Source organism: Eublepharis macularius, chromosome 2, assembly GCF_028583425.1.
Source record: "Eublepharis macularius isolate TG4126 chromosome 2, MPM_Emac_v1.0, whole genome shotgun sequence".
NCBI classification, from domain to species: Eukaryota; Metazoa; Chordata; class Lepidosauria; order Squamata; family Eublepharidae; genus Eublepharis; species Eublepharis macularius.
Window position 1 is genome coordinate 203,194,285 of NC_072791.1, and position 16,567 is coordinate 203,210,851.

At 40.7% G+C, this 16,567-nt stretch overlaps 1 protein-coding gene across 1 annotated transcript in view; it reads left to right on the top strand.

Moving 5' to 3' along the window:
• The window catches only part of AGPS (alkylglycerone phosphate synthase), a 66,865-nt gene extending 50,553 nt beyond the window's left edge, over window positions 1–16,312 (top strand). Inside the window, exons 15-20 of the mRNA XM_054971275.1 lie at window positions 3,567–3,636; window positions 4,157–4,218; window positions 5,001–5,090; window positions 7,202–7,301; window positions 8,304–8,361; window positions 13,789–16,312. Coding sequence (XP_054827250.1) covers window positions 3,567–3,636; window positions 4,157–4,218; window positions 5,001–5,090; window positions 7,202–7,301; window positions 8,304–8,361; window positions 13,789–13,910 — 502 coding nt within the window. The 3' untranslated portion in view covers window positions 13,911–16,312. The remainder of the gene's footprint in view (window positions 1–3,566; window positions 3,637–4,156; window positions 4,219–5,000; window positions 5,091–7,201; window positions 7,302–8,303; window positions 8,362–13,788) is intronic.
• The last annotated feature ends 255 nt before the right edge of the window (window positions 16,313–16,567 follow it).

The window sequence follows — 16,567 nt, forward strand, 5'->3', positions numbered from 1 at the left end:
GCTGTTAGAAAGGAACAGAAAACATTTCACTTCAATAACAAACTGAGTAATGATAGTGTGGTTTGTGTCCATCTGGCTTGATTGATTATGGGGAATGATCAATGGAACCACTGGGTGAAAGTATTGCCCAGGCCGCAACTTTATTTCCCATTTAAATAAATTATTTTTCAAGCAGCTGTAGCTGTATAGGCATTCTCCTTTTTTTTTTGCGAATTCTTGCATAGAGTCTTGCTACCCTTAATGTTTACAGCGCTTGATACTGCATAGAAGGGACAAAATGTCCTTTCAGAAAGGTAATCTTAATATGAACCTCTTTTAAAAGGGGGGGAAATGGATGGAAGTAGACTGCCTTCTGAAATGAACAATAGCTTATTATTTATGTACATTTTTAACCCAACTAGCTGTTAGAGGTCCTTCTCCCTCAAAGATACATTAAAACTTAGTAAAAGACATGGAGTATAGCCAGTCTAGACTCACATTGATCATTTATGTAGACAGCTGTGCTGCTGCTGCAGTTTTGCCCTTTGCTGCCCCAGGTAAGCAGGGTGGGTTAACACACTACAGACCTTCTTTACAACAAACACACTACAAACTTACTCAGAGTGTGATCTTGGTTATCATAATTTTTACGGCTGAATAAGTAAAATGCACTCTAGCTACTTCCATGGAATAATCTCCTTGGCACCAAGAAGCCTGTTCACTTACGATCTTTTCCCATCAGTCCAGATTTGTGAAAACGTAGAGATCCTTTTGTTGCTAGTGAATAGTGAAGTCTCTCCCCTGCTCATCTTTTGTTACCCCAATGATCTACTTTGTTCTATATGCTAAATTAGATAAGGAAGCAAATTCAGCCAAACACGCCAATTGCCACGTTTCTCTTTTTAAAAAACCAACAACCTAAGGGGTTGTGTTCAGAGATTCCACTTCCATCAGCAGAGGAGAGGGTTTATTGCTGAGTCCACGTCCCTCGAGAACAGCTTTTCAGGGAGCTGTTAGTGGGCTGCTTCATTAGTGGGGGAGGCATGAATGTTTTCTGCTGAAGTTTCTCTGGAATCTAAAATGACTAAACTGAGGCTGTTGTACTTTGGGTCACATCATGGGATGACAAGACACACTGGAAAAGACAATAATGCTAGGAAAGGTGGAAGGCAATAGGAAAAGAAGACAACCCCAATATGAGACGGCTTGACTCAACAGAGGAAGTCACAGCTTCCAGCTTGTAAGACCTGAGCAAGACTGTTAATGGTAGGACATTTTAGAGGTGGTTAATTCATGGGGTTACCATAAGTCAGAAGCAACTTAATAGCATAACACCCGCAGTTCAAAATAATCACTGGGAATCTTTTTTTTTTACTTCTTTTGAAAAAGTAAACATTAGCAAATGATGCAGAGGAGTTAGCCGTGTTAGTCTGTAGTAGCAAAATCAAAAAGAGGTGCTACTGGACTCTTTTTGATTAGCAAATGAGACTGGATTGCTGTTTTGATTGTTGCACACTTTGTAGTGCTACTGTTTGGGAGTCCAGTAGCACCTTTTAAGACTAACCAATTTTATTGTAGCATAAGCTTTCGAGAATCAAGTTCTCTTTGTCAGATGCATGGTACAGAAACCGGTCAAATATAGAAGAGGGATGCAACCTCCCTCTCCCCCCCTAATTGCATCTTCTCTCTCCTCCCCTCCTTCCCCCTCCTCTTCTGTATTTGACCAGTTTCTTTCTGCCCTCCATGCATCTGACGAAGAGAACTTGATTCTCGAAAGCTTATGCTACAATAAAATTGGTTAGTCTTAAAAGTGCTACTGGACTCTTTTTGATTTTGCTACCACAGACTAACACAGCTAACTCCTCTGCATCACTGTTTGGGAGAGAATCTAGGTCCTCCTTAGAAGGCAAGGACTGTCTCATGGAATTCCTTAGCATTATTGCGGTGGGGTCCAAAGACCCAGCCCTGTGGCTCAAGAGCTTGTCTTTCTTGAACAGCCACATGAATGCAAACCACACACATGCTGTGCAGCCGCTTCATTGATGCTAAAACTTCCACTCCAGTAGATAATGTGCGCACCAGTTTGACACAAATTACTTGTGACTTCAAGAGCTGTGTCTTAATTCTGATGCTGGCGGGCAATTTGCTTTTAGCTCCTCCCCAGGAACACCAGCTGTAAAGGAAGTAGATACCATATTTACTAGAAAGGAAGATAAGTCTGAATGGAAGACAACCCCCTTAAAAATGTTATACTTGTAAAAAAAAAATCGCTATTGGATATCACTGTAACTTGTATGCAATTGTGAGGCAACCCCCCACCCTTTTTATGGCATACCTGTGATTTGAGTAAATACTCTATTCCCCTCACAACAATCTTTGCTAATAAAAGTGTGCAGTTCTTTGGGAAAATCTTTGAATTTTCATCCTTTGTCAAGCTTAATCAAAATAATTATCAGCTGTGTCGTACTATAAAACCCTTTATACAGTCTTGTTCTGTTTTTATCACAGAATTCCTCAAAATTGGTGCACTGCACTAAGCTCTGATAATTTGTAAACTTCCTACTTTTTGGAAGAAAACAAGTGATTTTTGCCTGTCATGTGTAGGAATTATTTTGTGTTTTGGAGGTTGCTAAAATGGCAAACAAGGCCAGGTTCTGAACGGCTAGCTTTATCCCTTGGCAACAGCCACATCAATAAACATTTGAGGGTATAAAATACCTTCCAGGGAAATGCACTTTGAGGAGTCGCTTGTGATCAGTTTCTTTTTAACTTTTGAAAAAATGAAACTTGGTATAGTACCAGAACGCTGCTTGGTCAAGATGGGGTAGTGTTAGTCTGTAGCAGTAGAAAAGAAGAAGTGAGCTGTGACTCACGAAAGCTCGTACCCTACCACAAATTGTTAGTCTTACAGGTGCTACCAAAATGCTGCTTGTTGCAGTCCATGCTTGCTGTCTGGAAGGGTTTTCCCCACTCTGATATTCTTCCAGTGAAATATGTGTGCACTCCTCAACTGAAAAACAAAACCTGCGAACCTGAAATACTTGATGGGCTGTCCCTCTCCACAATGCCTTTTAGAATGGAGACTGACAAAGACCTTGTTCAGGCAGAGGTTTTGCGTCTCTTGGTAGAGAGATTAAGCAAAGCATCACAAAAGTGCCAAGTAGGATGCATTTTATAATACGACTTCTGTTCCTCTATAGGCATATCTCTTGTCCCTGTCAGGTTTCATATTTTCGTATTAAAATCACTGGGTTGGGTTCAAAGCGCCGTGACTGGGTTTTCCTGCTGCAGTGCAGTGAGCTCACTGAGGGTCAGGAGATAAACCTCACAAACTGCGTGGGGTCCTAGTGGGAGGGGAGGATTGGCAAAAATTGTCATCCTCCCCTGAGCCAATGGAAGTGCCTTTCTGTTAGCATAAGCTGTGGTGGAACAGCATCTTTGGATCCAACCTATTACATCCCAGACTGAACTTCTGAATCTGTCCAAATTTCTTGCTTTGGAACATTATTGCTATTGGCCGTTTCGTGCAGTGGGTGTGATTATTCTTGTGTTCTGTGTTGATATTTTGTTGCCCTTTAAATTTGTAGAGGTCTGGCAGCTGGAGAAGACAATGGACAGAGAGGCTACATGTTAACCTTTGTCATCGCTTACCTTCGGGTAGGTCTTTCCTTTAAAAAAAAAAGTGCGTGTGTGTATAATAATGTGTGCTTTTTACTGCATTTGTGTTGCGTGTGGCTTAAGAGCAGCCGAGCATACAAAAGAGCAGAATTAGTTTGGTAACTTTTTAAATCTGTTACTCACATGAAAAGTAATTAATTTGGTATTTCCCAGGAAGAATATGGTCCATCATTCCAGTGAGCACTTAAAATGACATGTTATTTTCTCCTGATTAAAAACAACTTTGCTTCATAGCATATCTGCCTTCCACCAGATGCCCAAAGGTGAAAAGCAGTAGGACCATTTGTTGATCTCTATTCTAAATATTTCAGATTTAACTGTGACCTCTGCGTTACGTCGTCTTGACAAATGTAGGCTGTCAAAATTGTAAACGGATCGCTTTAAATGTTGTAATTATAAATAGTGATGCACAAAATTAATAGCAGTCTAAACCTATAGATTTATAATACCCTTTAGGAATATCAGCCAGAAACCTTTTCTCTCTGGTTACTTTTAACAGGATCTTGGTATGGATTATTATTTAATAGGAGAATCGTTTGAGACGTCTGCTCCTTGGGACAGGTAAAACGAGCACTTTTGCCGCTCAGTCAACTTCACTTTCTTGCGACAAGTCTCTTGTTTTTCCGAGACTGTTAGAAATGCCTTGTCTTGGGTTTAATGTTCTAACGTGGTAGAAGTTCTGTAGTCATCAAAGCGTCGCTAAAGTGTTCCAGGAATAGAACGACGGGACTTTATATTCAGCCCATTTGAAGCCTGTTTTAGCAATAGAAGCCAGCTTTTGTTTTTGTTGAATGAAAACATTCAGTTGTATTTAAGAACACGTTAGAAGAACAGAACGATTTATAGCTAATTTTTCAGTTAAATTAATGTTCATTCTCTCTTCCAAAAATCATTCCAATTGATCTCTCTTGCTGGTCCTAGATGAACTTCACAAACATACTTATCTATGTGGAGCATGAAATTCCAGAATAATTTACTGGATTGCGTTTAGGACTTGAGAGAACTGTGCTTCTACTTGTGGCAAAAGTTCTCTCTTATGTGTTAGATTATTTTGATTTCTGCAAGGACATTGTGGTTTTTTAAAACTAAGTCTGACCCATGCTCACTGCAGGTTTAATCTTCAAAACCTCAGTGGCTTTCAGCCTACGTATGACCCAGGCCATCCGGACTGCAGAGTCAGACTATCACAACAGGGGGATTAGAATCAAAATGAAGGAGCTCTCTATGCAGCTCGGAGTATGTGCAGGGGTGAGGTCCTGATAGAAAAGTATTTTGGAGACTAAAGAGGGGAAATGATGCAAAGAGAATCAGTACGTGTTTCTCAGCTCTCTCTTCTTTTTCAGGGTTTTAGACCTCTGCAGAAATGTAAAAGAAAGAATAGTAAAGGAATGCAAGGAGAGAGGAGTTCAGTTCCCACCTTTTGCTACCTGTCGGTAAGGCTTAATTCTTAATGGCCCCTCCTTTTGCAGCGGAATACATCAGTAGTGGAAATCTATCTGGTGCATTGTAGAATTAACTGTAGAGCAGGATTTGGGAAAGTCAGGTTTGAACCCTCGATCTGCCATGGAAGCTTCCTGGGTGATCTTGGGGCAGTCACACTCTCAGCCTAACCTACATCAAAGGGTTGTTGTGAGGATAAATTGGAGGAAAGAACAATGTAAGCCAATTTGGGTCCCAGTTGGGGAGAAAGGTAGGGTACAAATGAAGTAGATAAATAAATTAAAAGGTAGCTTGTGAGTTCAGCCCTTGAAAATACTTGTTTTTGATTTTCAGTTATACAATAATAATAACATTCAATTTATATACCACCCTTCAGGACAACTTAATGCCCATTCAGAGCGGTTTACAAAGTATGTCATTTATTATCCCCACAACAAAACACCTGGTGAGGTGGGTGGGGCTGTGATAGCTCCAGAGAATTGTGACTAGCCCAAGGTCACCCAGCTGGCTTCAAGCGGAGGAGTGGGGAAACAAACCCTGTTCTCCAGATTCGAGTTCCGCACTCTTAACCACTACACCAAACTGGCTCTCAAGCTTAGATTGTATAACTGAAAAAGTTCACCTTGTACAACTTTCATCTTGTTCTAATTTCTTGAAAAACACATACTCTGTCTTAAGGAATTTTAGGTGTATACTAATAGTATATTGATTTGCCAAGAAAGCAAATTATTTATTATCATTTATTTCATTTATACCCTGCCCTTCTTCTCACTGAAGACCCGAAGTGGCCCCCAATTCTTCTCACAACGACCACTTTGAGATAGGTTAGGCTTGAGTGTGTGTGACTAGTCCAAGGTCACCCAACAAGTTTCCAGGGCAGAGGGGGGATTCGAACCTGGGCCTCCCAGATTCTAGTCTGACCCTCTACACCACACTGGAGTTCTGAAAAGGCATAAAACAGCTTTTGGGGGGTGCATGCATTTACTATTTGCTACGGCAACATATCCTCCTGTTGAGGACAAATCAATTATTCACTAGTTAAATGCTTTGAGTTTGAAGTGATAATATAAAACATATCTAACAACCCGCATTCATGTTGTGTTATACATTGCTTTAAGTTATATTGCTTTAAGTAAATTGATACATTAGATAAATTAACATTTAAATGCAGGGAAAATATTTTCTGCATACTTCAGTTTGCCTTTTTGGGCAGAGGTTCTAAAGATATAAATGGAATCAATGGAATCTGGTTTTTTTAACAGTTATAAAAGGCACTGCCTACATTAAGGCTGTGGCCATAGAATAGCAAATTCAGTACCCAGTGCCCAGGCTATTGTAAGCAGTGGTTTTGAAAATTATTTAGAAAAGGTGAAACTGTGAACCACTTCATACTTTGAAACTTTTATGTTGATTATACGGAGGAGGATAGGGAATTACCGAAGAGTAACACTGTTCCAGTTGTGGTGTTGGTGAAGTTGAAGTTCTACCACACTGTTTGATCCTTCATCATCACCAAAATGTATTACGCTTTCAATTGCATTGTACATTTTTCCCGTGGTTTGAGTAATAGAATATAGTAGTCTTTGCTGTTTTAATTTGGTTTAATTTATTAGCCACATTTTCCCTAAAAGTATGCCTAGCTGCTAAACCTGTTACATATTTATTTGCCTATTGGTCCTGATTTTGTTGTTGTAGGTTGGTTTAGAGCTTACAAGATAAAAACTGAGAGAAAATAGCAATATGATAGCAAAAAAATCCAGGAATAAAACATGTAGTAATAAAATCTTATTGTGCAGCAAAGAATACAAGAATACAGATATAGTTAAGTAACTATTATACAATTAGCTATTTCAAATACGTGAGCTTTCTGTTCCGTTCTATTTTCAGTATTTCTAACTTTTTCATGGGCTTATGGGGAACTGCAGGCTAGATCCAAATGAGCTGTTCCCCTGTTCTGCTGGGAGAAGAGCGTTCCAGGGTCCTCCCTGCACTACCACAAGTGAAATGTAACCTTTGGATCAAGCCCTTCTGTGTTCAGTTTTGAGAGCTAGCTTTTATTTACAGCAGTTGATATATCTAACTTTTTTTTTTTAAAACACAACAGGGTGACACAAACCTATGATGCTGGTGCATGTGTGTATTTCTATTTGGGCTTTAACTACAGAGGAATAAGTGACCCTATTCATGTTTATGAAGAAATTGAGGTAACATACCTATGTGTCACTCTCATGTTATTTATTTTATCACATTTCTAGACCGTCCTCCCCGTCAGACAGGCTCAGGGCAGTTTAACAACAGTTTAAAACAATAAAAACAGTATAAAAACATTAAAACATTGTATCATAAACAATTAAAATTGGCGGGTATAAAATATTAAAATACAGCATTTTCCTGCATGGGTGGTGGAAAGCAGCTGGGGTACTACCTTGATACGCATGCCTCCAGAGCACAGATCAAAATCTCTGCACAACGGGCCCTTGTATAGATAGGAAGGATTTTTTTCAGCACACCTAGGGGAAACCCTGGGTTTGTAGAAAAGATCTGAGAATGAAAAGTATTTAAATACAAAAGTCACAACTAAGAGGGAAAAAAATGAGATCTCGTAAGCTATATTGCAAGCTCTCAGCTGCCATTTTGAGAGTTGCCTAGGACCCCCCCCTCCCCAGCCACCACTGGCAGGACAAAGGAAAATAACGCAGCAGGGGAGGAGGAGAAAGACAGTGAAAGCAGAAGGTACAGCAGAGAAGGGTGGAGGTAGTGACAGAGGGTGAAGGGGCATCTTCCACCTGACACTCCCCCATCCCTTTGGTAAATTCATAGGACACAAATCCCTCAGGAATTAGTATCAGGTAGTAGTTTCAACTTTACAGCTAGCTTCCTGTGTATACAGTGCTTTAATGGTATGCCATCCATTAAAGTTCCTTCTCTACTGGGAGATTCAGTATCTTGGGCAGCCTTTGAACATCATTGCGCTCTTTTCATTTGTTTCAAAAGTTCGAAAGCTTATCCATCAATACAGGTATATGCAAGATGTTAAAAGTTTCTTTCTCAGACGCGATTAGAGTTGCAGGTAGAAGCTTATTCTGCCTGATGTGTAAACAACCGTTGTTTGCATCAGTTGCTAATGCTAAAGTGAACGAAAGGGGTTATCTTGCTTGTGTTACCCAAATCTAGTTCAGTGAATAATTTAGCATTCTTTATTTTAGAGCGCAGCTAGAGAAGAAATCCTTGCTAATGGAGGGAGTTTGTCACATCATCATGGAGGTACTGTTTGTGTCTGAGCCCTTGCTTCTGCTTAATATTTAATTCTCTATACTGTATTCCCAGATATAGTTTCGCGTGTAACTTGCCGATCCTAGTATTGCTGCACTACTTTGCACTTCTAGCTTTTCTGAGACAGCTATTATAAATAAGACTATAGAGTTTTGGTTTGGGGAAGTGCTTACTTGGATGTCTGCAGCAAGAACTGTTTACTTGCCCCACTGTGATGGCTGCGAAACCTGTCTTCGTTGTAGAGTTGTCCTAACTGCAAACCTTTTTACTTCCTGCCTCCACTCCTGGTTGGTATTCGTTCTTTTCACTTGTGCGAAAGGGTGCGTGTGGGGGGATATGATTGGGGCAAGGAGCTTAAGACCTTGCCATTTGAACTTGCTCTGAACTACCCAAACCTTCACTGGCTGTTCCAAGGGGCAAAGGGTAGTGCCGTATATACAAAGATGTCTCGCCATGCTTTGGTCACACTGGCTTATGAAGGGTATAGATATTCACTGGAGACATACATGTCATGCCTCAGAAGTGCCGAGACAGGGTGCAGGGCAGAAGCTTAACCCCAAGATGCTCAAAGTTTTACTGGTAAGCAGAAGGTCTGACTTGGGATTGAATGTGTTACCAGTTCAAGTCTATAGACTGGGCTGCTCTTGGACCCGGGCCTACTACTGGATAAGCAGGTGGCAGCTGTGGCCAGGAGTGTCTTTTACCAGCTTCAGCCTTTCCTGGGCAGAAGAGACCTGGCCACTGTGGCACCTGCCCCAGTCGCATCTAGATTAGATTATTGCAATGCACCCTTAAAAAGCGTTCGAAAACTTCAGTTGGTGCAGAATGCTGCAGCCAGGATGTTGACTGGAGTTAATCACAGGGGCCGTGTCACTCCCATCTTGGTTTATCTGCCCCGGCACCCCATCTGTTTCCAGGCACAATTCAGGGTGCTAATGTTGACCATTAAAGCCCTATCTGGTTTGGAACCAACATACTTGAAGGACGGCCTACTCCCTTATGAGCCTGCCCAACCACGGTGGTCATCGTTGGAGGGCCTGCTTCAGGTGCCCCGCCTTGTGAGATTAGGCGCAGGTGTCAGCCTGGGAGAAGGGTTCTGGGACATGGTACCAGAACCCAGAGAGACTCCTCTGTCCCTTCTGTTGCCATCTTCTGCTAGTGGGTGAAGACTTGTTTGTTTTTTGTTGGAATTCCCTCAGTGACCCTCCTTTCTGCCCAGCGTTTCAATAGTCTTTAAGTTTTTGCGTGTAATTTAGCTCTGGTTTTAATGACTTTCTTGTTGGTTTTAATGGTTATCAAGATGAGATTTTATTATGCATGTTTTAATTAGCTGCCTTGGTGGCCCTTATGAGGGCAGAAAGGTGGGGTATACATTTTGTAAAAATTTAAAATAACATGCTTGAAAATTGTAAAACAGCATATAGGTTGCCGTTTAGTAGCTGCAGGTCAGGTATGGATGCATTTTAGTGTAATGTTGCGTTTAGTGTTGATACTGTTGATACTGTTAAGAAGGCTGAACATGCGAGACTTAACCTTGAAAAAAATATAACACAAGGGAAGGAAACACAAGCGATCCCAGAGCACTCTGGGCTTCCCCCATCTCCTTCAGTAGGATAAGATGGGTGTGCCATCAGCCTGGAAAGATTTTTCCCCCCTTCTGCTGGTGCCACTCATCTAACCCTGTGTGTTAAATTTCCTCTGTGAATATTGTTCCTGAGCTAGAATTTGTTTGGGATTAAACTGGTCGGTCTACCTCTTTATTTTTGTGTGTATTATTTACTGACCTTCAGGCCTCGTCATGACATTCTCAACATTGCTTTTTAGTTCCTGTGTGGGGAAGGGAGAATATTGATGCAATTCCTCTTCAGTGTTTGCCCTATAATTGTGATTAATAACGGTTGCTTTCACTATCTGGGAGCAGACAGCCTGGTTTGTCTGCCTACAATCATGTTGTGATAAATGAAGCTATTTTAACTCTGGGTTTGTGTATCAAACAAAACAGATGTAGTCTGGGACTTGAGGCTATAAGGGACATAAAAGCCTGTTTAACTCGATCTCTTCGTAGCGCTTGTGATTTTTAAGGCAGGGACTGGACAGTTTATGTAGCAGAGTTTATTCTAGAAATAGGGTGTTGTAATTTGTGTGTGCAGGGCTGTGTGTTTGTGGGAAATGGCCCCGTTCCTGAGGGGGTAGAGTCCTGCTGTGAAACTCTTTAATTGGGAGAAGCCTGCTGTTCTACAAATCATGCACTTTTGTGGTAGGTTTTCCTTTTTGTCCATGGCCCACTGGTGGAGATACACGTACTTTGTTTTGCCCATGCATCTGAACACCAGCCTTACACAAGAGATAATCAAGTGAGCTGGGGGTAACGTGGCACAAATACAGTATCAAATGTGGTTTGAAATGGAATGAGATGGGAGATTCTGTGATGGAAGGGATTTTTGCTTTTCTTCCATGAACTCTGGTTTATCTTCCTTGCTAACCTCCCAAATCCCAAAAATGCAACAGACAGATCAGGCTAGATCTAAGACTTGGTTTGGCAAGCCCCATCTGTAGCCAGTTTTGCCAGTTGCTAGCAACGGTGCCTTTACTGGTCCATTTGAGCCTTCTGGATCTGAGAGAGGCAATTAAGAGACCAAAAGTTTGCTGTAACATTTCCACTGAACAGCCCTCAAATTTAATGTAGGGAGTTGCAGAATATGAGGGAATATGTGTCAGGGGGTTTAAAACCTCCAACACTTTTATCAAGAATCTTAGGCTAGTAATACTATAAGCAAGCAGACATTTGTCATTAAGTAGTCAAAAGACCTTCAGAATTCTCCCCAAAGTTCTAAATGTGTTTTCTTTATTCCCAGGTAATCAAAATATTCGTAGAATTTTGCCGTCTTTATCGGTTTCCCATTGAACAGAAATCATTGCTTGTTTGCACCCATAAGATGTCATTCAAAAGCTGGCCATCAAACCTGCATTGCATCGCAGGTTTAAAGTGGGTTTCCAGTCCAGATTTTGGGGACAAGCCATAAACCTTTGAGTTGGATCCTGAAATGCTACTCCCCTAATAGCTTCTTGCACTAAGATCCTTCTACCAGCACAAGAACCTCTTGTGTCGGAAGGAATTTACACTAGAGGGAAGTGCTGCTGTTTGTGGAATTGAACTGTAGGGATCCAGCCCAGTGAATGTTGATCTGGGAGTAACAGTAAGCTGGTTTGCCCAAGCTAGAAAACGGAGGTGTGGATCCGAGTATACAACAGAAGGTGGGGTCATGTGAGCCGGCAGCATGTCCTCAGTCCTCCAAGCCATGGTTTGGAAGACTGGAAAGAGTGCGTCTGGATAGAATCCAAGAGAAAAGTCCTAGATTGATATAATCAGGTGATATACGCACTACATACATTAAATATCAGCCACAGTGTGTGATGCTAGGAGCTGAAACTTTCCAAGGAAAACAAGGTTGTTTGCCCATTTTTCCCCCAATATGAAACTTGTTGTAATAATAACCGCTACGTGTCACACGTACTGTGGCACCCGAGCGCTTGCAACTATAAAGGGGTTAATTTTTTTTATCAAACATGTTCATGAAGGGCCAGCGGGGTCTGCTGTACAGCTTTAAAAAAAAAAAAGTTCTGGTCCACTAATCAAATGTGTGTTAGATTTATTATTGTAAAAGTATAAAGCATAGAAAATGTGACAAGATAGATGTGTAAATTATCACTCTGACAGAACTAATGATGCACTCCAAGCACCTTCTGTTTTCAAGCACTTGGCGAGCGACTTCATTAAGTATGCAATGGCTGTTTGGTGGCTGCTCAGACATCAGTTCAGTTCCTCGTGGAATTGCGTTGTGACTGGAGGTGGGGAAAAAGACAGGCATGCTAGCTGTTGGACATCCTGCTGTGGCTTTAATGTGCTCCATCTTGTTGGGCCAGTTGTTTCCAGTCTTGCTGGAGACAATTACATCCGTAACCACAGGATAAGCTTGCCGAAAATAGTATTACAGATCACGGTAGATAGTAGAGTTGAACGTTCATAGTCTCTTTAGCTGGGAACGTAGATGTCTGGACTTCAGGCATTCTGCAGTCCTTGGAATTTCAGCAGTGAACTTGCCCACTGATCAGAGAGTAGGAATGTAAATTGCAAGGGAAAATGTACATGAAGTTCATATTAAAGTACACAAAAAGAAGCTAGGCTTTCATATATTGATTTACTTTTAAACCCGTTCTTTTGCTTTTATTTCTCCCAACCATTGAGAGACAGCAAGTCAGGCTTTTTACTTTTCCTCTTACATTTTACTGATTCCGCACTTGTTGGATAATGCACTTTCAATGCACTTTATCAATCGTTTAAGGTGGATTTTTTGTTCTGCGCACAAAAAAATCCGTTCCAAATGATCTATAGAGGATTGGAAGTGCATTATCCAACGTGTGTGGAATCACTCAGTATCCTGCTTTCTTCTCATTGAGTTCTGCAGCATGGCTGTATTCCTCAGAGGGAAGGAACAGAAATACTCTGCTCTCCATCAGTGTCCCCCATCATTCATTATTTTGATGCCAGTTTAGCTACCCTGAGAATGGGGGCCTGCGAGATGGCTTGAATTTGGCTGCAAATACTTTGGAGAGGCAGGCACTGGAGATGCAACCCGCCTCACACAAATGAGCCATGCATCTAGTTGAAAAACTCAGTAGATATTTGCTTTGGTTCAAGAATTAAATACTTGAGTAATGGATAACCATTCCATGACAAAAAAAAAAACCCAGTTACTTTATACAGAAAAAAGACAGCCTTTTAAAAACCGTAGATTATTCTTGAAATCAGAAACTTAATATTTGTAATTATCCAGATTGTAGAACATAGATTGTTCTGGTGGTTTTGTGGCAGTTGCCAACGTGGCCTTGGGTATATGCATGTGATTAAATTTAACAAATCAGCTTTGTTAGTAGAATGCTTGGATTCTGGTATGTTGGGTTTATCTCTTCCAAACATAACCAGCATCCAGCATGTTGGTTACATGTTTATCTTAAGAGAGTTGCATGGACTGGTTTTAAAGTCTTTTCCAAACAGATACCCCAAAATTGTTGCATCTGGGATTGGTGTTGCTGCTCAGATATGCCGGTGTATCTTGTTGAAAGAGTTTGAACTATATGTGATTATTCTTAATGTGACGCATGATCTTGGCCTAAACTTTATCTAAATTCCATAGTTTTGTAAAGAGAGTAGGCGGTTTGGGCTTCCTTTGGGAGTACTCTTGAGTTTAATGAGCTTGATAGTCTGGTGGGCTCAATAAATCAAACAAAGCAAAACATTTCTCATTTTTGAATAAAAGCATTTATCACCCAGTGTTTGTTCATTCGTGGTCACAAGATTGATTGGCTCCTGCTATTATGGTGAATATTAAAGACGTGGTTTTTTTTCTTCTTCTCCAGTGGGCAAGTTACGAAAGCAGTGGCTGAAGGAAAGCATCTCCGATGTTGGCTTTGGAATGCTGAGATCCCTCAAACAATATGTGGATCCCAGTAACATCTTTGGAAACCGGAATCTTTTATAAACCTCTTTTATGTTCCTATTCAAATGGCACACACAAAAAAATTAAATCGTTTTGAGTCTCACAACTGTCCCAGTAACCAAATATAGCATGGACTCAATTTAAAAACTTGCTTTTTCCATCTTTAGTTCTTCAGTCAAACAGGTTTATTTGGTTACTCATAACAGGGACTATACAAGCTCCTTCTAAATGTTTAAGACACAACCAAATGTACTAGGGGGTCAGTCGATCTGAGAATGAAGCTTTGGATGACCTGTTTGGGCAATTTCCTACTACTGTGTATTTCCTTTAAGAATATCCACAGCTGACTCTGATGTTTCTGTCATAGGAGCCCCGCTTTATCGAAATAACACTCCTGGGACACGGGTGGAAGATGGAGCTGTGTTAGGCTTGTCTATTGAAAAGCAAATGGCAAAGAACTTCATTGTCTTTTCGTTCATTTTTTTATTTTAAAAACAGGTTTGTGCTGGGAGTGCCTTGCCGATCTCCCCATCGAGCGGTGCAGGAAATGTCACCTAACAACGGATAGGTCTAATTTGCATTTGTACTGCTTGATATCCAGAGCAAAACTTACTGACCCAGAAGAACCAATGTTTCTTTTTGGCATATTGGCGGGGGAGGATCCCTTTGCCGCATAAAATGTAGGGCCTTCATAGTTTTCATCCTGCTAAAATATCTGGATTTAACTTACAAGGCACATTCTCAGAAAAGCCTGTCAGTTTCAACCACCCTCCAGGAGTTTAGTGTCTCAGACATTCCAAGTCGGAAACAATTTGGGGATTCAGTAGTCTTTTGAATTACTAGCCATAAACATAATCAGTTCTTCCACATAAATAAGATGTTGAAAAATACAAAGAGTATTTGTGAGCATTAAAATGAAGCCTACCTTAAAATGTGTAACTGTTCATCGATATTCATACAAGGAAGGAGTCAGTCTTTAAAACAAACTTGCTTCCTTTTATGTTTTTAAATGACGATATAGAATGTTAGTTTAGTTTTGTCTGTCCCTTGGTTAGATCCTACCCTGTGTTTTCAAAGTTAAGCACTTCTAAGTCCAACTGATTTCAATTATGTATTTTGCTCATAGTAAATAATTGCTATAAACATTATATCGGGGGGGGGGGGGACAGATTAGATACATTCTATATCTGAAGTAGTCTTAAACATATCTAAATATTACTTGAATTGTAAACAATTCACAGGTTAATTTTTGCTAGCTACGAATAGGAAATTTTAATGTGTAAATTGCACCACACTAATTCTTTGGATTGGATCCAAACTTCTCTTTCCACCAATGGGAAGAAGTGATGTTTGCCCATCCTCCCTGCAGGGGTAGTCCAAGGAGTTCCCTGACACGAATGGGACACAGTAGACAGAAGGAGATGTTCCATCCATAGTTCTGTGGATCCAACGCTTTATTTTTAACCCGCCCAATTTTTTACTGTCAAGCAGGTCAAAAGGCATATATGGCCCAAATCTTAGATACTACTTTTATACCCTAAAGAGCATCTTTAAAATGGACACTCACACTATCCCATCCCAACTGCTCGTGCTCCACTGAACTGAAATCAAAATCATAACTGCAGTCCAGAAAACATTTTTATACTTGGTCCACAAGACAACACACAAGCCATCAGTGTATTTGTTCCAAGGATTTTCTTTGCTGTAAGTAAGAGTTGACAGGCTGACAGAGCGTGCCCCTGTAAAAAGTTTGATCATGTACCACATATCCTTTTCATCAGAGCTGGTCTGGTTTCTTATTCAAACACGGGTATTTAACGCTTGTTTTGTTTGAAATCAAGTGTGTTCATGTGCCTAAGGAGTACCAAATTCTAAGAGTAAAATATGTGTTGGGCTGAGTTACCTTTTTAATAGAAAGCAAGTAAAAATTGGCTCCCTAATTTTTACTCATTCTGACCTAGTTTTTTGTTCACCCTGACCAAGTTTGTGCTTTTCCCAAAACAAGCAAGCTTGTTTACGGTGCTTAATTTTTCTTACCAGTGGAGGTTTCCTAACAATGTTTCCTAATCTTTTGGTGGTGTTACTGGAAATCGCACAGGAAGGCAGTACTTGGGAAGGCTGTATTTTCATTAAGTTATAAATAGCTAGAGTGTTCAGATCATGAAGTATAAACTTGTGTCACAGTACTGTCATATTTAACAAAAGTAACTGTGTGGCTTGCAAAAGTGGACAGGCATGAGGGGTAAGACACAGTGCCGATTACTGAAAACAAAATTGTCAACTGCTTTCCCTTTTGTCTATTTTGCTAACTCTTATGTTGGTTCCCCCCTCGGCAACAATTTAACTGTTCAGAGCATTAGCAAAGCGCCTGTAAAGCATTGCCTGAGTTGAGTGCTAGCTCAAAACCCGAAATGCTCATTAAAAACAATTGCAAATTAACCAAATGGGACGTTATCGACTGTGTGTTCATGGCATTCCTGCAGGATGAAAATATTGGAGAACGTACAAGGGTTTTCACGCAATGGTCACCTTTTTACTGCAGCCGCACAGACCGAGCACTCGTCAGCGGGTTCCTAAGGTCTGTGCACACACATCTATGCAGGCACCAGGACTTTGGAACACATGAAGCCGCCATATGCTGAATCCAGCCTTTTGTGTGTGTCAAAGTCAGCCTTCTCTACTCTTAACTGGCAGAGGCT